This window comes from Octopus bimaculoides, chromosome 6 (genome assembly GCF_046866305.1).
Source record: "Octopus bimaculoides isolate indiv1 chromosome 6, ASM4686630v1, whole genome shotgun sequence".
In the NCBI taxonomy this organism is placed as follows: domain Eukaryota; kingdom Metazoa; phylum Mollusca; class Cephalopoda; order Octopoda; family Octopodidae; genus Octopus; species Octopus bimaculoides.
Genome location: NC_142933.1, coordinates 61,560,128 through 61,585,127, shown reverse-complemented (window position 1 = coordinate 61,585,127; position 25,000 = coordinate 61,560,128). Strand labels below are relative to the sequence as shown.

Below are 25,000 nucleotides of genomic sequence, written 5' to 3'. Positions count from 1 at the left end.
GCAAAATTAAACTGGTCTTTTAAAACTGCCTTTCTCTGATAAAGGACTTTGTTTGAAACGTCACTATTCTCATCACCCAACGCTGTACAAGATTATTGGAGTTTATGAAGTTTCCTAAATCCACTTTTCTGTCACAAACCACAAATTCTTTCGGACTCTTATAATTCGTTCTCAAAAAGGTGTGTCTCTAGCCAATAATACTTCATGTCTGACCCTTTTTGAAACGTCATGCAACATCTTTGGCCAAGACACATCAGCTTTTATTTTACAAGTTTTATTCAATACATATTTCTTTGTTGTTGCTTTTTTTCTTTGCTGTCTTAAAACTTTGGTTAGTTTCCTCGATCTTAAATTATAAAACTTCGCCAGTATTTTACATACAAATAGAGATAAATCCTCCGAGTTACAGATTTTTTTAACGAATGATTTGAGAAAAGTATGGAAATCAAGCTTAAACAGAGCAAAGTACGTGTTTCTTAAACAAAAATGAGAAACGACTGCCTGAATGAAGTCAGATACTTGGAACGTTTATGTTTGAAATAGCTATACACATCATATATAAAGAAATAACTATACACATCTCATATATTAACAAACACTCCCATTGCTAATGGGCAGCTCATGAAACAATTAGAACCTGGCTCTAGAGATCTGATACTGATACAAGTGGCAATGAAGTAAAGGTAAACTAAATTGCTGCTCGCTCAGAAGCTGATGTTAGTTGTGGTTTTATTTACTCGAAATAAGTAGATAATAGTTAGTTAAAAATAAATAAATAAGAAGAAAAATGTTGAACAATGTTTCTAAATAATCAATTGAGTGGAATGACATTAGAACCTAGCGGAACACATGCAAAATAATTAAGAGAAAAAAATAGCAGATGAGTATTAAAGTAACAATCAAATGGATTAATTTCTGTATCCTTTGCAACAGTCTAACAATGTTAACCAAGATTATTATGACTAAGTAGATTTAAGGACGTCAGAAAAAGAGACAATTGCCTGCACGTGATACTGTCGTAAAGTTTTCAGAAAGTTTTTACTGCTGAAGTTTATCTTTTTACTTCTTAAGATTAATTCTCAACTATGAACATCGGATAAACTGTTATACACAAAATTTCTTAAAATATTTATTATCGCTGACCTCACAATGTTTCGAAAAGGGAGCTTGTACGCAGCGGTTCATCCTGCTAGAAGTAGCTACCAAATCTCCCTCAAATCACAACCAGCCGTCTTAGAAAAGAAAACATTGGGACAAATGAATAATGAATAAAAAAAAAGATGAACACAGCTGGAATACCTTTTATCACAGGTCTGTAACATCATGGCCGATATGGAGGCGAAGAAATAGTAAATTTCACAATGACTATCAAACTTTAAGTGAATGATTTTATTTTATTTTATATATTCTGGCAGAGCCATTAGAGTGTCAGACAAAATTCTTCGCAGTCCATCTGTGATTCATTATGTCCCGAATTCAAATCCTGTCGTGGTCAACTTAGTCATTTATGTTTTGGGGGTCAAGAAATGAAGTACTATTTGAGCACTGGCTTCGATGAAATGAACTAACCACACTCCTCAAAATTTCAGTAAATCAGAAGCAATTATCTTTATTCATCTGCAGTTTTAAAATATTTTATTTCAATTACTTTTAGTAATCTTTAACTAATAAAACTGATGAGACGGTGGTCATTACTGATCAAACTTCCTTTCGCTGATTTGTAGTGCAATTAAGAAATAATATAAGACATGTAGATAACACCAGAAAAGAATGTTGTACACTGAGGACAGAGAAAGTGGGCAGTAGAATACTTCATAAACGGATATACATATCTGAAATCATTTGGCTGAAGTATTCTTGCACACAGCGAAGTTTTTTTTTTTAGGTGTATAGTTATGTATAATATGTAACATCCATATGTACATCAGCACAAATTCTTCATGGTTCAAAAGGTTGCTTACTTTTTACTCATGTATATATGACCGTTGACTGAACAGTATTCAATTTTTTTTTCTCCGTGTTTTTCTCCTTGTCTCCGTATTCTTTCTGTTGAAGAGCGTAGCTCGAAACGTCAAAGACTTTCCGTATTCCCGAGCGTCATACTAATATATACTTTTGTTATTTACACCACCTGTCCTCGTCTGTTGTTATTATTTGTATATTCTCCCATATATATATATATATATATATATATATATATATATATATATATATATATATAAGAATTTAAGGAATGGAGAAAACGCATGTTATAATTGCATACTATATTCCTACATATGTTTCAAAGGATTACAACCTGTGTGATCCATAGGGATCTTTGATATTAAAGTTGTAACCTTCTCATCAGGGAAAGCATGGGAATCATCTTAAACGTAAGACATTATGACTGATTATGAAAACAATAGATGGATAAGGTTATGACTTGATTCATTTGAAAAAAACCGTTAGAGAATTGGACGCTGCCGGATAGTGGGTTGGACAACACATACCTATAAATGTGTGAGAGCATACATGCATACATAAATCCATATACACAAACACACACATACATGCATACTAATACACACACACACATATATATATATATATGTATATACATATACATACATATGTGCACTTGTATATACATATATATATATATATACACACATATATACACTCATACGTCCACATTTATACATATGCACATACGTACCCACGCATATACAAATATACACATGTATGCATGTCCCCAAATACACACATGTATCCATTTATATATACACACATGTATAAATAGAAATAGACTCATACACATACATATAGCTATACATCTACGTCTATTACCTAATCAAATAAACAGATTCGCATATACATATACATACATGTATACATACGTGAACACACGCATGCACATACATACATACATACAAATATATATATATATATATATATATATATATATATATAAAGGAAAAATAACTCAAGTGTTTTCATATATACATACATACATCCACATATCCATATATATATGTGTGTGCATGTATACATATATATATATATGTGCGTACACACACACACATACACATATATACACAAACACACATATACATACATATACATACATAAACACACATACGCGCGTACATACATATATACATACACACACATACATATAGAAATATGTATTTACATACAGAACCTAATAACGCATACATATGGGTTTATACAAATACATACACAATTATATATGCTTAAATATACGTAGATTTGTACACATATACACACATGTGTATACTTACAAACATACGTACATCCCCCCACACACAGGTATACATGTATACATACATACACACAGATACATTCATCCACACACATATATACCCATATACACACATATATATACATATATATATATATACACACATATATACATATATATATAAAGATATGTATACATACATATACATACACATTCACACATACACATACATATACATATACATATATATACATGCACATACACACAGGTTGTAATCCTTTGAAACATATGTAGGAATAAAATATGCAATTATAACATGCGTTTTCTCCATTCCTTAAATTCTTAAATATACTCAAATACCCAAAATTTCAAGGAGTTCCTGCCTTAAAAACAGGAACTAAACCACAGTTATTTTGTGTTCTTTGCTACATTGGTTTCTATTAACCCATTTATTCTATCAGAAGAATTTTTATTCATTAAGATAGAAGAAATACACATAATTATGTATATGTATATATATATATATATATATATATATATATATATATATATATATATATATATATTAGAAGATTTAGATTCAAAATTGAATGTGGCACTTATGTTTAGGCACCAGAATATAGTAGGGTATTATCCAAACAATTCTAAAAAACAAGGTGATCAAAAATCAAAAAAAGCAACACGGCTTTTAAAAGTTATTGCAGTACGCACGTTTCATGCTACCCCATTTATTTAAGTAATGCGAGCATTACATTAAATGCAAAATGCAGAGCAATATTGAGCTGCAAAAGGATATAGAAAATTTACTGAAAATCTCAGCAGAATGGACATATTACTGTTGTGACAACATTTAAAATTTAAGTGGGAAAGAAGAATACATAAAAAAACATCTTGACATAGCCAAGACAAATAGGGAAAGTGTGAAAGGTATAGATTAATGAAACGATAACACAGAAGACAGGAGTAAATAAACTTTTCATTAATCTATACCTTACTAATATATACACACACACATATATATATATATATATATATAGAGAGAGAGAGAGGGGGGGGAGATCCATTTAGATATCTATATTTAAATATACATACACACGCTAATACATACATGTATGTCAAATTCTACAGAACATAAAATCTTTATTTATCTAACGTAACATTGCCACTAGATGCTGTGTCACAACGACCATCTACACTTGGAAAGCGGTGATAATCCCCAAATTTGACATGCTTTAAGGAAAAAAATATGCTTAATGTTAAGATGAGCCATGGACATGTACTTCTGGCTCAAAACCCATCATCAGCACGACAGTTGTTCGAAATTATTTTCAGTAGCCAAGGTATTTAAACTGATGCTAAAATGTGTAGGAGAGATTTATGTCCTAGGTAATTTGCATTATTTTAACAAAAATGAACAAAGAGAAATAATGCAGAGCAGCCAGACAAAAATATAGACAAATAGATTTATCCAACTAACTTCCCCACCATTATTCAGGGGAGAGTCAGGAAGTAGATTCCTCAAGCATCTCTTCCATAGGGACCTACAAGAAGCAACCGTCGCAAGCTTCCGGCTGGATTCGCTAACGTGACCAGCTAAGAATGTGGATATCATTCAACGATCTCACTCTTCAAGCCCAATCCGCCTTCCAATTCTTGTTATTGCGGGAATCTAATTATATGTCCGTAGTATCAGAGCTGTGACCTCTCAATGCACAGAGGTAGCGGCTTCACCTGGAGAGATACTCTGATGTCCGAGATACGCACCTTGTCGAGTAACCTTACACCAGAGATCCTTGAGAGGTACTATATTTCTGCCGCTATTGTTGACGATCTTACTTCTTCGGTCATTACCCAGCATTGATGACAAATGCAGGTATGTACAAATCTACCTATCTATATGTTGGTAGATGTGTATGTGTGTATAATGTAGGCGTTAATGACAGGTTTCTAGATTTCTAATGTGTCAAAGTGACCAAAGATGTCAAAATATTCTATCACTCTAAAGTACAGGCTACAATATAAATGATGATAAGTTAAACCTCCTGAGATGCTAAATTGTAGCGAGTCTCGCGCCGAACAGCTTTTAGCTCTACTTTTGAGTACAAAAACAAATTATAATAATATATCAAGCAGTGGGAATTACACCCTTTCACTACATAGGGAGTAATTAGTGTGTTCCTCTTATTAACTACATGATAAGCGCTATTTTAATTGCAGAATTACGTCATTCAATCACGAAATCCTCTTATGTCAATGTCCTTATACACGGCATTTTTCCTAATCTTTCGAAGAGAGGTAAATTTTTGCTTTTCTTTCCTCCTCTATAAATTCATGCATGTTTCTGTATACGTATGTATATTAAGTGTATTTATCTATCTACCTGTCTATCTATCTATCTATCTATCTATCTATCTATCTATCTATCTATCTATCTATCTATCTATCTATCTATCTATCTATCTACCTACCTACCTACCTATCTATCTATCTATGTATCTATCTATCTGTCTGTCTATCAATCTATCTATATATCAGTCTATCTGTCTATCTATCTATCCTTGTCTGTCTAAATACACACACACACGCATATATATATGTGCACGCACATGTGTGTGGGTACTTATACATAGGTGTGCGTGTGTATAAACGAGATCTGACCAATAAGTGTCCGTACTATTAAATCTTTCATATGCAGTATGTTTGTGATTTACTCCGAATTCACTAAAATTATCGACATTAGAAATATGATACCTGATATATTAAGCTTGTTGCAAATATTTCTTCAAAATTTAGTTTTTCATCTTCAAATAAAAGCCTATTACTTGAAGAGAGGTTGTTTTCGAAATTAACAATCTTCAGTATAAAATGTAATACAATTACCTGATATAGTTGTGTGAAAGACAAAAAAAAAAAATGGAGGGAGGCTAAATAAAAAAAAAGAATTGAAAGAAATTACTGGATAAAAGAACAAAAACTAATGGACCATAATTTGTTAAAAACGTTGTATTCAAGTGGCTACCTTGACCAATGAGATAATTCCTACCAAGTTCGAAAGCAAAGCAGCTGAAGCAGTCGACAATATTTATTAAACAAGTGGTGATTAAGAGGTCTGGTCTGATGTGAAAGCAACATTCTATAAGTCAGTGGCTGCTCTGTGGGCGGTAACAATAGCAATAGTGATTGTCCACAACTAACACAAAGCTTAGCTGACTGGGCTTAATAATGTGGAGGTAGCAGGTATGTTGTGACTAATCAACTAATTCAAGCCTATTAATTAGTTTAAACTGTACTCAGTATGTAGAATGTCCGTTGTGAGACAAGTAGACAACCAGTTACTAGTGTTTGACACAAAAAAGTTATTTCTGAAGTGGACGAAACTGTTATGTTACTTGCTTAGGCTTGTACCAAAAATGAACCACATGACTGATGAGCCAAATATTTTCAGTTGAACAATAGACCCCAAAATGTGCCACCTTCCCCCACAGAAATGAGATGTCATAATTTAAAAAGCCTAATTAATTTTCATTTCCTATTATTACTTTAGTTTAGTTTTTGCACTCCAAATGGATTAATGAAGTGTAATGTTGAGAAAAATAATTACATCTACACACGCACGAGAGAGACAGAGAGAGAGTGTGAGAGAGAGAGAGACAGAGAGAGAGAGATAGACAGACAGATGATGATCATGGTGATGGAGACAGAATGCATCAATCCAAAACATTTTCTAGGTCTGGATTATAAAACACTTAAATGATTCTCTCATTTGTATATGTAAGCATGTATGTGATATACACGCATACTCCTAAGTGCTCATATGTGTATTTATGTATTTATAAATACACAGAAATATCTGTGTGTATATGCATATGCATGTACACACTTCTACACTAGTGATAAAATATTGTGTAGCAGCCAAGTTCGTCTCCTCAAGTTCGAATGTTAGGTGGTGCAACATTTAACATTCATAATACCCTAAAGATAGACATGAACATTACAACTTCCCACTTAAAAATGTCAAGTCATTTGGTTCTAACCACTAGTCTTTGGCTAACCAGTTTGATAAAGGATGATATGCGTCACATTGTTCATAAGAACCAATGCACGGTCCTCCTTTCCAAACGCAACTAAAGCTTATGCACCATGGAAAGCTTATATACACATGTGTATGTGTGTATGTATGTATGTGTGGGTGGGTATATATATATATGTCCTTATGTATAATAACAATAACAATTGACTCATTGGTGTGCATGTATAGACGTTTATGTATGTACACATAAGTGTACACATATATATTCATGTATTTATGTTTATTTATTTATGTATATCTATATATGTCAAAGTATGCATGCATATGCATATATATTTGAGTTTTTATGATTTCTATATGTTTTTTATGTTTATATTGGTATATTGTAAATTAACTCCATGAACTTTGTAAATCTATGAAGAGGCCTATAGAATCATACATGTACCTCTATTTTCATCCATTTCAACTATCAATTACTTCAGTTTACTGGAGTTATATAGATAGAATAAGGCATGTCACGTCTAGGCTGAAACAGATGTAAGACATTGTCCCTTCTTCGGTCACTTGATGTCTTTTTTAATTTTTATTACTGATATGACATATGTGTTTGTATATTGTTTTTATTGTCCTGTCCTCTTAGTTGATAAATAAGCAGGTAAATTGACATAATACAATGTCTGCAAGTTGATGAGTACCACATATTCACCTCCATTGTCTTATTGCTATATATATATACATACACATACACAGTGAGTTATATATGCATGTATATAGACATAACCATATATATATATATATGCATGTTTATGCACACACACACATATATAATCATAAGTAGGGGACAAAGAAACGACATGGCAATTATTTTCTTATACACCGAAATGAGTATAAGAAAACAAATGAGATGTAGAAAAAAGGGTAAGAAGCATATAGAAGAACACATTTCTAAATAGCTGTGTAAGATTCTAAAAAGATAGACAATTAGATATAGTTGTAAGATATTCTCGCCAGCAACATAAACATGTTTATCTTTCCATATAACTGTAGTTCTGGCTTTCTATCTATCACTAAAGAATTGGTTGCTTTACTAAGCAAACAAAATAGTCTTCGTGATAACTGACCCAGTTCAAAGAAAGGAATAATGTAAACGTGTACACGGGTGTGTGTGTATATACATATATATATGTGTGTGTGTGTGTGTGTGTGTGTGTGTGTGTGTGTGTGTGTGTGTGTGTGTGTGTGTGTATGTGTGTGCGCGCGCGCATATATGCACATATGTACGTGTGTGTGTGGTTTAGAATTATAGTTATAGTTGTTGAGGTTCTTATTAATGGTGCACGCACCTGAAACAAAAGAGAACATATTTTTTTATGCTGGCAGAGTCGTGAAGAATATCTTTCGACAATAATGTTGGTTGTATTCTAAGCTGTTCCGCTACAACACAAAGACGCACAGAAAGAAAAAAAAGAAAAAAGAAAAAGATAAAAAGACAGAGAGGAATTATTGTAGGCCATACGTCAGATTTGTAACGGCAGCTAAATTAACTATTGCAAACAAGTGAATAATGAATGATGCAAGAGCAGACTGCCAGCCAGACAGACGTGTTTCTCGACATTGCTCTACATAACATTATGCACTACAAATACTCCTAGTGTAAATGAGTATATAAACGAGGCAGAAAGAAAGGAAGACACCCCAGACAGACATATATGTAAAGAGATTTTTGTTTAATGGGAATAGATTCTTAGAGCTTCTTTATACTTCACGCATTATAACAGACGAACAAATAATAATAATAATAATAATAATAATAATAATAATAATAATAATAATAATAATAATAATAATAATAATAATAATAATAATAGCGAAGTGAAAACGAAAGAATGTAAGTACAATATCCTATAGTCAGAAACATTATCCTGCTTAGGGAGTCAATTAAATAGTAAGAAGAAAATTAGATAGAACAATTTGTCTTTTTCACTCTTGCAGTTTCTTTGAACAATGCTATAAAACAAATAACACGCTTCTAAACTAACACCCCAAACAAAGAAGAAAAGGAAAGAAAACTCTACTAAACACGTGTACTGGTTTGTATATACACGCACACATATACTTATAAGAAAACATGTTTATTGGAATATACAAAGCCTATATAAACTCATTAGTTGACGTTATGTAAACAAATACTTAACGTTGGAAATGGCTGACATGGGCAAAAATAAAATGCTGGATTTATATATCAAGGCTATTTTCATATATATAAGTTAAATAATATGAAGTCACAGAATACTACATATGAATACAAATATACTGTAGATTTTTTTTTTACTTAACTATGGTTGAGGGGTAGTTAGGTGTGAATCAGGGCGTCCTTGCTTTTCTTTCTCCAAGCGTATAAAACAGCAATATGGTTCCAAACGAAATCGAAATAGGAATACTAAAATAAGCTTTGTAGAAATAAACAGGTTGCAATCGATTATTTTGTACCCACTTGTACTTTATTTTATTGATCCTGGGAGGATGGAAGAGAAAGTGAAGATCGACTGGGAAATTCAAAATGGAAAAGTATGTAACTAAATACTAACAGCATTAAAGCTATCAAGGCGCTCAATCGGTGGCATGGATAGAGAGAGAGAGGGAGGGAAGAGAGAGATCCAAACTAACTAGAAAAGAGATAAAATGAGAAAGAAATAGGTGGGGAGAGAGAGAGAGAGAGAATCGAGTGGGCTCAGTTTTCAAAGACACGGCACAAGAATTTCACTCCTGAGTTTTGAGAGGGATCTCCCTAATTTTAGTGTACTATATCTCTTTCTCTCTCTCTCCCTCTCTGTATGTATATATATATATATATATATAATACACACACACACACCCGCTCACACATACGGACATACATATATATATATATAATTTCAGTGTACATGTACATATTTACATATCTCTCTCTCCTTCTCTCTCTCTCTCTCTCTCTCTCTCTCTCTCTCTCTCTCTATATATATATATATATATATATATATATATATATATATATATATATATATATACTATAATTGTTGGATATATTTTGTCGTATTAGTGGAAAAATGTTTCATTTGTTATGGGTGTAGCTGAGATCCTTATTGCTAGTTAAACAGCTATGAAACAAAGACGGTACTTGATAAGAAGCAAAGTTACATACCTTGACCATTGGGGTAATACAATGGTCTTAGTGAAATGTGAACTCATTGATATATAGTCATACATGTAGATACTCATACATTTACTTTCTCATACGTATACACTGTCATACTTATGTACACATATATACTTCCATACACGTCTGCATAAGTATATAGAAATCATTAAAGGTGCCTCTTTGTTGTTGCTTCTTGTGCGAATTCTTCAATTATTTTCTGACATTGTAAGAAGATAAGTATACATTCGCTAATATAATCTATAAACACTGTCTGAAAAAATAAGGACTGGATGGTCACAACTGGAACAGTTTTGATCATAGGGTTGACCTGCTAGTAAACCAGTGACATAACAAATAGATATTATATATTGTTAATAGGCCTTACCTTCCAAGTATTTTACTGACACAGCCATGAGATACGCGGAGCTGTCGAGAGATATCACAAGGCCGTACCCCTTGGTGGGCCAATTCCACAATCCGCTGGCGAACGGCATCTGGTAGAGGTCGACCATTTACAAATACCCCTCCTAATTGGTTAACACCTCCGTGACCTACACCAATAAGAAGAAATAAAATAAATTTAAGTGCAAGTTAAATTCTTTATTTTTTTTTTTTTCGTCATACTTATAAAAAAAAGGAAATTTCAAAAATTAATTAGAGTACAGAGTTCAAGAAAATGAAATTACTTCGAAAAAATCTAATCTAATGGAACCAGTTACATTTCAAATATCTCAGATGGACAGAATGAGATCTTGAGGAAATTCATTAATGCTTTTCTTTTTCCATTATTAAGTGCATCCTAATCAACTATCAACGATTATATTCTTTTTTCAATATTTTCACAAATATCCCCCTCCACAAAAATAGGAAAGATGAGAGGGGGGAATTTTAGCTCCAAAGATGTAGGGAATTAATTATACGTTTAGAAATTAAATTTAGATTTGCATAGCACCAACATTTACCAGCGTTGGATAAAAAGAAAACAAAAATTAAATAAACAAACAACACTTATTCCATATTTCTGATGCAAATTATTACAAGTCAAACATTCCTTCAAGTAAATATTAACTTTATTATATTTTATCCAAATTCTAAATTGTAACTAGATAAACACGGCTTATAGAAGAAATTTCCGATAACCCCCACACACCCACTGTCTGCTGAGATGTTAGAAATTTATCATAATGATGTTAGATGTTATAGCAAATTTTCCCTCATGTTCACAGTAAAATATAAAAAGGTGGAGAGGTGGGGTTTCTTTCATATTTATAAACTTTGTTGTATTTTCTTGAAACTTCATAACATCATATTTATTTAGGTAATCCCAAAATTCGGGTGATAATTTCTTTCTCAAAGCATTAGAAGTATAACTTTCAGTGCATTTTTAGATAGAGCAATAGTCCTTCCTAGTTTTTGTCTGTATTTATTGTTTTTATAATTATTTTTATTGAAACTTTACCACTGATAGATTTCAAAAAGTGATGAAGAAATATAGAGCAGTAATATTTGTTTGTTCTGAATATAGCACTATCTAGATGAGTGACCTAAAAATCAATAGATGGTTGTTTAACAAGCCCAGGAATACAACAAATCGCTTGGTGTAGATTTTTTTTTATCGAATATCCTTGAGTCGGTGGTTCCACACAGTACCCTCTATCATATATTAATTGCAAATGTAGTTACAAAAAACTAATTTAAATTGTGAGAGGGCTGACTATAAAGATGTGCAACAAGTTGATAACGGTTGGTGGTCCTTAATTGTTATATACTCAAAGTATTTATGGAACAATTGGTGAATGCTGCCATAATCCTTGCCTTCAGCTAATCTTTGGTAAGAAGTTTTGTTGGTCTCTCGCTCAATTGCGCTCCACACTTAATAAGGGGGTTGCAGTCAGTGGAGTTAAGTGGCCACATTAGATGTTAGAGGTGATGTAGTCGCAGAAATTGTCTGACAGCCATGACTGAGTTCTCCTACTTGTGTGGCATGGTACAGAGTCATGTTGCCAGACATAGTGTCTTTCAGCAGCCACCCTGTTGACCCAGTACAGCACTACCTTCTCCAGGCACTTGATGTAGGCCTCCGTGTTGAGTCTGAGATCGTGTAGGAAGATGAATGGAGACATAACGTCACCATCACTAGTGGTCACTCCAAGCACCATGATGTTGACTGGATGTTTGACTTTTATCACTCTCGGTACTCTGTACTGTCCTCAAATTGACATTCTACCACTCTGAAATGTTCGTATACTGGAGCTTCCTGCGCAAATGCCAAGTACTACAGCATGTCATTTCCAAATTTTTGTCAGAGTGAATTGCATCATGGTGCTGTTTTTCTCAGACAGTGCCCAACTAACCCTACTATACAGTCGACAAAATCAAACACAAACAATGCACATACACAAAATTAAAAATATAAAATGGCGACAATTTACCCATCGCACTCTGTATATGTATATGTATATATATTTATCTGTTTACTCTAAAGCAAACTTGACTTGAAATAGAAGCACAATGCCTCATATTTGATAGGGTAGAGGTAGCATATTTAATCGATCCCAGTATTTTACCTGTACTTTATACACTTCAGTCCGATGAAATATAAATTAGAACCTCGTTATATTTGAACGCAAGACATAAAGTGAAGTAACTCAATAGTACAAGACAATCATTCGTTCCACTGTTTACTACATTTGTCAGTCCTGTACCTATGAAAGCCACATTGTCCCTTCAATATGTGTGTTTTGGAACAGGCAGTATTAAAATTTGATTTTTTTTCTAACTCTTCAATAGTTCAATATTTTTACTGTTTTTCATGATAAGAATAGGGATCTCCTTGGCCATTCCTTACATGTCGATGTTTTATTAGAATTCTTTACAAGATAATTAATTCTACAGTAACAATAAAATCATTCCTTTACGTTCTGAATTCAAATCCCGCCGAAGTCAACTTTGCTTTCCGTTCTTCTGGGGTCAATAGAAATGGAGTAGATGAATTAACTACACATGCTTTCTTGAATGAGACAACTGTCTATTTAATCTAATATGCTCAGATAATCTATTGCTGTTCAGCTAAGTTTACTGTTGAATTCTAGGAAATGTAACCGTCGTACAAAATACACAAAAATTCTGCAGCAGAATTGAATTAAATCCAGGAAAAGGTGGTCCAATACCTCATCGTTCAACCATTTCTCTTCAGAACACGCACATAACAGTAGTAATACTACACAAAACGGTAATGTTAGGACTAATATGTATGTTCTATACTAAAAAGGATTTTAAAATAAATTTCCAGTCATACGTAATTTGTATCACGACACACTGCTATGAAACTACCCTTCTATGAAATTCTGAAGAATGAGTGAGAAATAGTTTGCAATTGAACAGCTTTTAATAAGATTGATGTGATTCTCCAGAATTTCTGAGATTTGTAAATCTACATAACAATATACGCCTCTCTACGCCTGTACCTCTCCAGCAGCCCTGTAGAAAATAAATTAAGACTTCAGTTGCCCATCTACATAGTTTATGGCCGACAGCTTATCTTGGAGTCACACATGCTTGAAGCCTGTTAAATTCTGACACATTCATTATTGGTGATCTTTGAATTTTAACGACTCTAATGCCATCATTTTAACTCGTTCATTCTATTTCTGGCATATAATATTTCATAAGTCCACATTCCGTTTATATAAATATCCAATTAGATCCCAAATCATATCATATCATACCAAACTATACAATTGTTCTCGTGCAAGCGGATATAGAGAGAAGCAGAAGAACGGAAGAAGGAATAATTTTAAATTAGAAGGGTTAATCAACATCAGTGTCCAGTACAGATGTTTCCGATGAACCAACGAAGGAATCTTCTCTTCGCGCATCCTCGACCTGCTGAAAATGGTAGTCAAATTACTTTCAAATCATGCCCTGTAGTTTCAAAACAATTAGAGCGCATTGGATAATTTAATCCTACATGTACTATATCTGAGAGGCAAGAGAGATGGCATTGGTACGATTGGAATACTTCTGTTCGTAGGTTTACACAACCATGTGTGACCAACAAAATCTAGGTGAACAAAAAAAGCTACCTGTTTTCAGTTATCAACCCATTTATATTTCTCTCTCACCGGCTTCACAGAGCAACAACAGCATTAATAATTGTTGTTATTATTAAATCGTTAGTGCATCGAACAGAATACTTAGCGACAATTCTTTTGGCTCTACGTTCTGAGGTAGTTTTGTAGGCGAAATTGCCTTTCGCAGTCAGTCTTTTCCGGTTGATCTAACAAACATGGAAAGAGGTAGTATAAATAGAATAAAGAGCAACAGCGTCACCACCGCTGGCAAAAACAAAGGAAAAAAAAAGAAGTAAAAACAAGAGCACCAGTAGCACCACTGTCATTACAAAAACTTATCAAAACAACGAACGAGAAAAACAATTAAAAAATAGCAATTTCTTTTTTTTACACAGAACACGTGCAAACTCAATTGCCACCACTACTACCAATAATGTGAACACAATCACTGAAAACGACAAAAACCACATATCAAGCGTTAACGGTTTGGCAACTCCAGTGCGTTGTACACAAGAAAATGTAAAGCAGTCAATGGACGATTTAAAATCTACAAGAAGCATGTTACAAAAAATGGAAGAAGAGTTACTCTCAACGCTCCTGCAGCCATTGTACAGGACACTGTCCGAAAAACGGGCGACACAGTCACGAATTGAAAAGTGTTTACATCCAGTATGAGACACAAAGACTTAAGTTGTAAGAGAGAAGCGATATGGCACTGCAGAGGTGAGATTTGCCATTGAGAAGGAGGTAAGGTAGTATTCCACTTTGACCTTAAAAAATGAAGACCCGTTTCTGTTACTCATATATCTAGGTCGACGAATGACGAAAATAAAAATTGAGGACATTCCACAAGAAATAGACATCGGCTAGTTGGTAGCAGCTCTCCTCCTGGACATAGAGGATGAAACAATTATCCGGCAGATGCGGAAACTGCAATAACAAAACTGGCTGGGGAAAGGCATAGAGTTGTAGGTGCAGATAGATGACGAAGTTTAGAAGCAATCCCAGATAAAATTACCAGCCTCTGTTGATGGTAGAAGACCGAGATGTCACATGTATGGGGACACAAATCATCTAAAGTCCACTGCCTACAACAAAAGACAGAAGGAAGATCGCCACTTTTGCCGATATCACCACCACTACAATAACAGTAACAGCACCTCTACAGCCTCAACAGTAACAGTAACAGCAACAGCAATTACAGCAATCACAATGAGAACAACAACATTGGAAGCAACAGCAGCAAATAGAAGAGAGAACACACGAACATCTATGACTTCCACATTCCAGACAGTACCAAAAACAAAACAATCAGAAATTCCCCAAAACGAGAACTTCATCATGAACATAACAAAAAATAATCCCCCCAAGCCTTACCCCTCTACTTTTCGGACCTCTCATACATGTCCTGTGGAGAGGGAGACGACGATGAGAACCTTAAATGGGAAAACGTCAGCACGTCCAAGAAATGCAAAGGAAATAAAAACGCACTGACATCAACACAAAAAAAAACCTACAAGGTATGATCAAAGGAGGGAGATGCCTTTAAGAAAAAATACAGATACAATCCCCAACAGCAGCCACACTACAACCGTCAACAACATCCCCATCACTACCATTACCTCACAAGCACAACCCGTTTCACACACACACAACACTTAGATCTCACATCCCATCACCAGCAAAATTTAAACATCTTTAACTACACAGCAATAGATACGAAGAATAAAGAACTGATGGAACACATAACACATATTTTACCATACAGACATCACATTCACCGATTACATCACACCAAGAATCAGCGTACCAACACACAAAATTCATCCTAACAAAAAAAGATACAACGTAAAAACAAAATATCCTGAAAGAGTAGGGGTTTTAGGAGAAACATCAATAAATGACTGTATAAATAACAGCTCGTGTTATTTATAGCCATGGGAACGGATCATGCCCAACAAAAATCCTAACAAAATTATTGTAAGTAATCTGTTCCGCTTCTATTAATCTAAAATGCCTTTGCTCAGAATAGGTAGTATAAATGCACGTGGCTTTAGATCGCCTTGGAAACAAGGCCGTCTACTCAACGACCTCAGGTCACTAAGTGTAGATTTAGTGGCTATCAATGAAACCAGACTCTCTGACCGACAAACTTTCATTCTCGTTTTCAGTGGATACGAGATTTATTTATTGCTATGGCAACTGGGAATGGGGGGTTGTAACGCCGGTGTTGATCTGGAGAGGTCTGGATCTGAAGACAGGGGCTATCTTCCTGGAACATGAAGTTGTGTTGATGGTTCCGAATGTGAACAGTAGTGACGGGGGTGACCTAAGACTGGTGGCTCTTTAGGCTCCAACAAGAGCAGAACAGCCAGATTTCTTCAGACGTCTGGAGGTTTTCCTAGGAACGTCGTGACCTTTAGTATTAGTGGGCGATTACAACACCGTCTTAGAGCTACGTTTGGACTGTGAGGGACGAGCGGATAGGAAAGGTGGGGTAAAAGTCTCGAAAACCTGCTCAGACATTTCCAACTACCGGAGGCCATTGCCAGATCGGGATAAATTCTATCAGGCTTGTCCGAGATGCGCGCAGAGCGACGAAACTGTTCTGCACGCTCTCGTCCAGTGACCGAACATTACTGACTTGTAGGTTTACGTCGAACACCTGCTGTCGCATGTAGGATGGATCTGGCTATCGGCTGAGTCCATCGTGAAGATCGTCCCACTAACTTTCTTTAGCCGGGAAGAACAATCAGTGTTTCTTTGTCTGGTGGCCTTAGCGAAAGCAGTTGTATGGTGGACCAGGTTGACAGGGCTGAAGACAGACAGTTTACTCTTTGACCAAGCCATCATCAACTTTTTCAAGCTTCATTTGAAAAGAAAAGTGAGGATAGAGAGGGAAGTGCTACCTCTCAGCAATTTTGTTTATAGGTGGGTGAATGTAGCGCGAATGGCCCGAGTGAACGGGCCTACCCTCTAAGTATGCTCCTCTAGGTTGAAAGTATATAAAAAGGAGAGGGCACTTGCCTAAGAGGACAAGGCGATCGTGTTTATTTTTGTGGCGTTTCCACGAGCAGCCCTAGGAAGTCTTCCTCTTTTGGGGATTTTGATTGTTATAGATTTATTTATTGCTTTTGTCTTTTGTTTACACGTTTTAATCCCACTTTATTTGTATTGTAATATCCTATACCCAATTCTTTTTATGTGAGCCCTTAGAGGTTAATAAAGAAATTATTATCATTACCATTATTATTATTATCATCATCATCATCAGTAGTAGTAGTAGTAGTAGTGGTAGTAGTAGTAGTAGTAGTAGTAGTAGTAGTAGTAGTAGTAGTAGCAGCAGCAGCAGCAGCAGCAGTAGTAGTAGTAGTAGTAGTAGTAGTAGTAGTAGTAGTAGTATAGTTACATCTTGTACCAGATTTCTCTCAGAACACTGTAGTTCGGATATTTTATTGATAGTATGGTGCTAAAGTGGTTTATAATTGCATTAAACATCTGCGAGTTAATTTTAAAGTAAATTTCTGGAGCCATAGCTATATCTCTTTCTCGGCTGGTTGTAATAGCTATCGTTTCGATGCCCTTTTTCCTATTTTGATAGGAAAAAATAATTTAGAAAAATATTACTTATGGATTATATAACTTCAAAGTTAAATGAATGAAGATCTGAAAGACTGTGTAAATTAAAATTAACTAATTAACTGATATACCATAAGCAAGTAGTAATTCCACTGTATTGATTTCTTATGAAAAACATCTTCAAACGCTGTTTTTCACTGACTAGTAACATAGCCCTTTAGTTTTGGAGGAGACGATGGGAAATTGAATTATGTGACCTTTTATGAATTTCACAAGTTCAATAGTGGTTTAATAGAGGGGGAATATAGTTTTAATCAAGAATCGAAATTGAGTTCTAGCCGCGGTTTAATGGGAGCTTAGCTTTTGGATGAAACCAATGTGACACTGATGGTCACATTATTGAGCCAAAAATCTTCTATTAAGTTCCCGTTATATTGTCCAACGAGATCTATTCCATTAGTTACTGTTACTTCTATTATTCACTGAATTGCGGTGGAACACAACCTATAAGATTGTTATCACTCATATTGACTCCAATACAATTTCTGTGTGATTCTTATATTATCAATATATACAGGTCAAATGAATAAATTCGACTTTTTTCATAAAACACTGATTTTACATAGCACACATACTCCGGTGGCTTCCACTGAGGTTCCAACAACCTTTTTACACTCACTCGATATTGGTCACCATTGGTTAATCCGAGACGCAGTAGAAGGCACAAACCCATGACAAAAGGTAATGGGTGCGAACCTAGACCCACGTGGGAGTCTAGGTTCTTAAAATCAGTCATAAATATGCCCATATTCTTATTATCACTTTAGGTTATTATCACACTCGAGCCTTGTCAATATATTTAAACACTCGCGCGCAACTGACCTCTGTAGTTTCATGGCATATAGCTTGAAGTTACACTCACAAGCTTGCAGTGTGAACTCTCCAACCACACATCCATATTCGCACCTACATTCTTCACCGTCATTTTCTATTTCTACCACACACTCCTTCTATTAACTATTATTAAAATTCTCAAAATTTCACTTTATCCAAGGACAAGTTTTAAATGGGAATTCACATACAGTATCGTGTTGTAAGTTCTGAAAAGATATTAGCGATATATGAAGGGCTTTATAATGACAGATCGCTCAACAAATACTAAAGGGGGAAAAAATGATAAATATCACAAATGATAACAGAATTTATAGTCGATGATATAAAAAAAACCATCAGCAACAGGAAGAAGAACAAGAATAACAGCAGAAACAACGAGGCTGCGAGAATAAAGAAAATAATTTCGATGTTACGATAAAGCCAAGTGAAGTCAGCGATGAGAGAAACTTGCAGCTTTAACAAACATTAGAAAAATATTTTGTTTTCTTTTCATATTTATTGTTATCTTTTCTGTCTGATAATATTTTTCTTGTTTTTATTTTTCATCTATTTTTCGCAATTCTTTTAATGCAATATGTATAATATTTACAAATCCACGAACAATGCTGATGGTGAACGTAATGTGGGTATTCTTATGAATAATAAAACGTAACACTCGAAATAACGCACAAGACTCATTATATACATACACACACACACACACACACACACACACACACACACACACACACACACACACATTCCGGAAGAAGTGCGTTAACAAGTAATTCGGCACTAGTATATTAGGAAATATTGGGGATAGGCAAAATAAGTAAAGAAACTGGAGTGAAAGATTTTAGTCGACCTGCGTAAGAGATGAACAGCTATAAAATAGGAAACTCAGCGACACCTACCGACACATGAAAATATTCGCGCGCGCACATTGCGTGCGTGTGTTTGTGTGTGTCCAGAGAGAGGGGGGAGGTGGGGAGGGAGAGAGAACGCGAATACATTTATATATCCTGAAATATATATTCACACACAAATGTGTCTGTGTGTGTATGTGTGTTTAGAGAGTGATATATATAGATAGATATTCTGTCTCCTGCTAGCTATATAACAAAGGAGAAATATATAAACAGAAGAATGAATCTGAGACAGTACATATTAGTCATTCAGTTTAAATGGAGAGAGAAAGAGAAGTGTTTCATACCATGAAAATCCCATGACTTCCTAGCAGATAATTTAGTTGCAGCAGGAGAAAGTGTAAAGGTATTTTAGTTAGCAAGGGAATGTACGGCTGATTGTACTTGCGACTCTTCTCTGCATTCTGCCTATTCTGTGTCTGTTTGCATGCATGCAGGTATGTTTCAATGTAAGCGCGTAATATGTATCTGTAGGGATGAATATGTTTATATATATATATATATATATATATATATATATATATATATATATATATATATATATATACATAGGTATGCGTAAATGCGTAGATGGATGTCTTTTGTATTTTCTTTTTATTTTCTAAAACCTTTCTGCAAGGACGAAAATGAATAACTCAAGCATATATCTGGCAATATATTCATCGCTTTACCATTGACAAAGTTTGTTCTTCATATATATGTCGAGAGAGAGAGAGAGAGAGAGAGAGAGAGAGAGAGAGAGAGAGAGAGAGAAAGAAGAGAGAGAGGGTGGGAGAGAGAGAGAAGAGAGAGATAGATAGATAGATAGATAGATAGATAGATAGATAGATAGATAGATAGATAGATAGATAGATAGATATGTGTGCGTCGCGTGTGTGTATTATGTATAAGAGAGGAATCTTTCTGTGTGCGCCTGCATACATCTGTGTGTTTACGCATGTGCATATGTAGGTGTATGTTTATGTTTGGACGGTGTATATTGCCGAGAAAACCGATAAACCGGTGTTTCTGAATGATGTCCTTCGTGAAAATTGTTCCGCCTGAATTACAAACAATCCCAATTCATCCTCTGTATCGTAAAATGCAATGAGCCAGTAATTTATTCGTTAGAAGCTTGTAACCAAACTATTTTCCACAAATGCTATATAAAATAACATATAAATAAACACCCCAATTATCAGCTACATAAGCACAAATAGTTAAATAAATGTTGTCCAACAAATGGAAGAGCTGTGGGTTAGTGTGATGATCAAAGTATTCTAGCCTTAGTTTTTCCCTCTTTACTTCATGGTGGTAGGTGTGGTCATAACCATTTTATTCCCCACCCAACAGATATAACAGATATTTGTTGGTCCGGTCGTGACCCACTAATTTGCTGTACTGTTCGAATGAATCGTTCGAATGAATCGTTCGAATGATTTGTCTATATCAGTGGTTCTCAACCATTTTATTTTCTTTGTCTGTAGACCCATTTGATTCCTATTTTACTCAGGTGGACGGACTCTCATAGCCATTTCATGCCTAAAAACTCTTATTGTATTTCTATGATTAAATATTATTAAGAATTATAATTAAGAAATGTTTAAATATTGTGTATTGTAGAAATATAACCAGTTTATTGCACATATATTTTCACAACAAAATCTTATATGGACCCCCTTTGAGAACCACTGATCTTATAGAGGACGTAAGCTATCTCATCAAGTTATTGCTGTTCTTGTAGTTTACACGAAAGTCATTCCCGAAAAAGCAGTCTCATTCTCGACCATCCGTTTCCTTGTATGATACAGAACATGATATAGTGTATATATCATATTTTATATAGTATATGATAAGTTAATATCATAAGTTAAATTTCACTGATTCTTGCGGGTATTGTTTAGTACCAGGTCAATTCTGATCAAGCAAAACTTATGATCAGGCCATTAAGAGTAACCATCAAGTACAAGAAACTCAGAACCACTTAATCTTACATGTTCTTTTTCTAAGACGTTGGAATGTACTTTAACAAAGAACGAGAGACTGAGAAAGAGAGAGAGAGACTTGGCTGATATTTCCAGCAGATCGAACGACCAAGGAGAAGTTTCAGTGATATACAAAAGTCAATGGACGCTTTCTCAAAAAGTATAATCATCATAAGGAAATTTAAACATTGATGTATCGTAATTTCTGTGTTTATATCAGAGATGTTCTTCTGACAAAATAACAAGAAGATTGTTCATAATCCTCATTTTTCTACTTTCTCATCATCCTTATCATATATTAAAATGGTGTCAAGTCAAGTGTAAAATTTTGAAGTATGTTTGTTTAGCATGAATCTGCTAGAAAATTTCCTGAGGAAAAAAAAGAAGGAAAATTTTACGATTGGACAAATACCAGGCCTACTAGATTTATGGGTGGGAGTGGGGAGGCGCACGCGCACGTGTGTACCTCCACGCGCGCTCTCACAAACATTCCAATATATTTTACTATCAAAGCAACATTTTTTCTCGGAATTGGATGTGCTAGAAACTGTGATAACGATATTTATCTATGTTTGTGTATATATCTGAGTGTATGCAAGTGTGCGCGTATTTATATACGTGAGCTCGGTGTGTGTGTGTATATATATATATATATATATATATATATGTGTGTGTGTGTGTGTGTGTGTGTGTGTCTGTATAACTACGTCAGAATATGCCTAAGTATATAAGCTGAATCGAAAACAACGTATCAAGATAGATTCATACGCATGCGAAGATACAAATTACCTTGTTTAATATAATATAGAATTGTACAGTTATTAATACACACATATACACAAACACGCACAGATAATACACATTGCGCGCGCGCGAAGGCAAACATGTCCTGCCCTCCCATTCAACAAACCAAACACATATGAAAAATACGGTCTGACCTCAACTCCTCGCCCCTCGCTGTCAGAGCTTGCCAATCACGTCAACGAGATGTGGTCACGTTAATACAATAACAAGTCGGCTGAATTAGAAGCTGCTTATTTAATTTGCTTTCTAAAAGGATGAGGTGAGGCTGACAACAATAAAAACATGGTGGATTTATTGCATTCATCGGCGACTCTCTTGTTTAACAATCAATGTGCACTGTGTGTCTGTGTGTATATGTGACTGACTGTGACTCACTGTAGGTGTTTGTGAGTTTATTTCTGTAGGATATGGATGTGCCAGTTCATTGTATTATGTTTGCGAGTATGTGTGTTAATTTGTGAGTGTGTTTGTGACTGAGATTGGTTGTTACAGTTCACAGTGTGTATATTTTTGCACGTGTCTGAGTATATACATACAGTTCTGCATAAATCTGTGTGTGTGTGCGTGTGTGTGCGTAGCTGATTCTGTATTACTCTGTGGCTGCATTTGCGAGTTTGTCTTTCTATGGAGTATAATTGTATCAGCTATTTTTCTGCATATTCCTGCGTGTATTTGTGTGTGTATGTGTGTGTGTGTGTGTGTGTGTGTGTGTGTGTGTGTAACGGAGAGAGAGAGAGAAAGTTTGTGCCTTGCTTTTGTACCAGTAAAATGTGTGCATTTGTGAATATGCATATAATGATGCGTGCAAGTGTAATGTTCTGTCCATATACACGGTGTGTATTTGTGTATGTGAATGAGTTTGTGATCTTTCGTAAGTTTGCTATATGGCTGCATCAGTGTGTATGCTTGTGATAGTGCACACAATTATGTGTTTTCACCGTCTATAAAACGTGTGTAATTGTATAAGATACACGGTTATGTGCATTTTGTACATACATGTGTTTCATATATATTTGCAAGCGTGTATTTGTATGTTTGTGTACGCATAAATTCAATCTCTCTCTCCCTCTCTCTCTCTCTCACACACACACACACACACACACACACACACGCACACACACACACACACACTCACGTACACACACACGCAAACATACACACCTCTATATCCTAATATCTGGTGACAAATATGTATACTTGAGACCTAGTATATTTCATTCATTCAAACATACGTATAAGCAAATATTTACAAATACATAGACACGCATTTACGGCAATATGAGTGGGCAAAACTATGATAAAAACATAAATAAAACAAGCAGCAGCACTTAATGAGATTATTCACTGAAATTTATATGACCTTCTAGAGACAGATAAGGAGAGAGAGAGAGAGAGAGAGAGAGAGAGAGAGAGAGAGAGAGAGAGAGAGAGAGAGAGAGAGAGAGAGATCAGATCCATATAAGATAACCTCAGTGGTGAGCAAAGACTCCAGGGAGATAATCTGTCCCCAACAGCTCAAATGTTAACACAGTTAACAGTCTTCTTCCCGTCATTATTGAGGGACTGAGGATATATTGTCATTCCTAACAGAGATTGTATGCTATAATTGCTAACCTTTAGCAATCCACTCTCGCCCATCAACGAAAAAAGATAAACAACAATAAGGCACACATCATAAAGATGTGATGATAGCAATTAACATAATGTAAATTATTGAAAAAGGGAGAAAACAAATCAGAGATTAGGCAGTAGTAGTAGTAGTAGTAGTGGTGCTGGTGGTGGTGGTGGTGGCAGTGGTTTTGGTGGTAGTAATTCTTGATGAGGGAATAATGTAATGGCTGCAGGACGAAATATATTCAATTCTCTTCCTTATACTGTACGGGTTACAATCATTCAGTTGCAACCATATTGGTGTCACAACACTCACATGTACACACAAACATATTCACAAGAGAAGTAAATATATGTCAGAAGCGAAAAGAATTATGAGAGAAAACATGGGGTGGGGGAGAGAGAAGAAGCAAACGAAAGGCTGTCGGAGATAAAAGTAAAAATGGGGGAAATGAGAAGACGTGTGTGTGTGTGTGTGTACACACACATACTGAGAAGAAGAAGAAGAAGAAGAAGAAGAAGAAGAAGAAGAAGAAGAAGAAGAAGAAGAAGAAGAAGAAGAAGAAGAAGAAGAAGAAGAACATAAGGCGTTAATGAGTGGAGGACTGAAAATTGAAAAGAAAAACAAAAATGTAAGGAAACGGAAAAATAAAGACATGAGGAGATAGAAATAGTGGGAAGAGAAAGGGGGAAGAGAAGGAGGGAGAGCGAGAGAGAAATG

General features: G+C 34.9%; 1 protein-coding gene across 18 annotated transcripts in view; it reads right to left on the bottom strand.

The window, feature by feature from the left end:
* Window positions 1-25,000, bottom strand: part of LOC106868936 (paired box protein Pax-5) — a 704,900-nt gene that overhangs the window by 83,475 nt on the left and 596,425 nt on the right. For all 18 annotated transcript variants that reach the window (XM_089353975.1, XM_089353977.1, XM_089353979.1 and 15 more), the window contains one exon: window positions 10,835-11,000. In XM_089353975.1, the coding sequence (XP_089210101.1) occupies window positions 10,835-11,000 (166 nt within the window). The remainder of the gene's footprint in view (window positions 1-10,834; window positions 11,001-25,000) is intronic.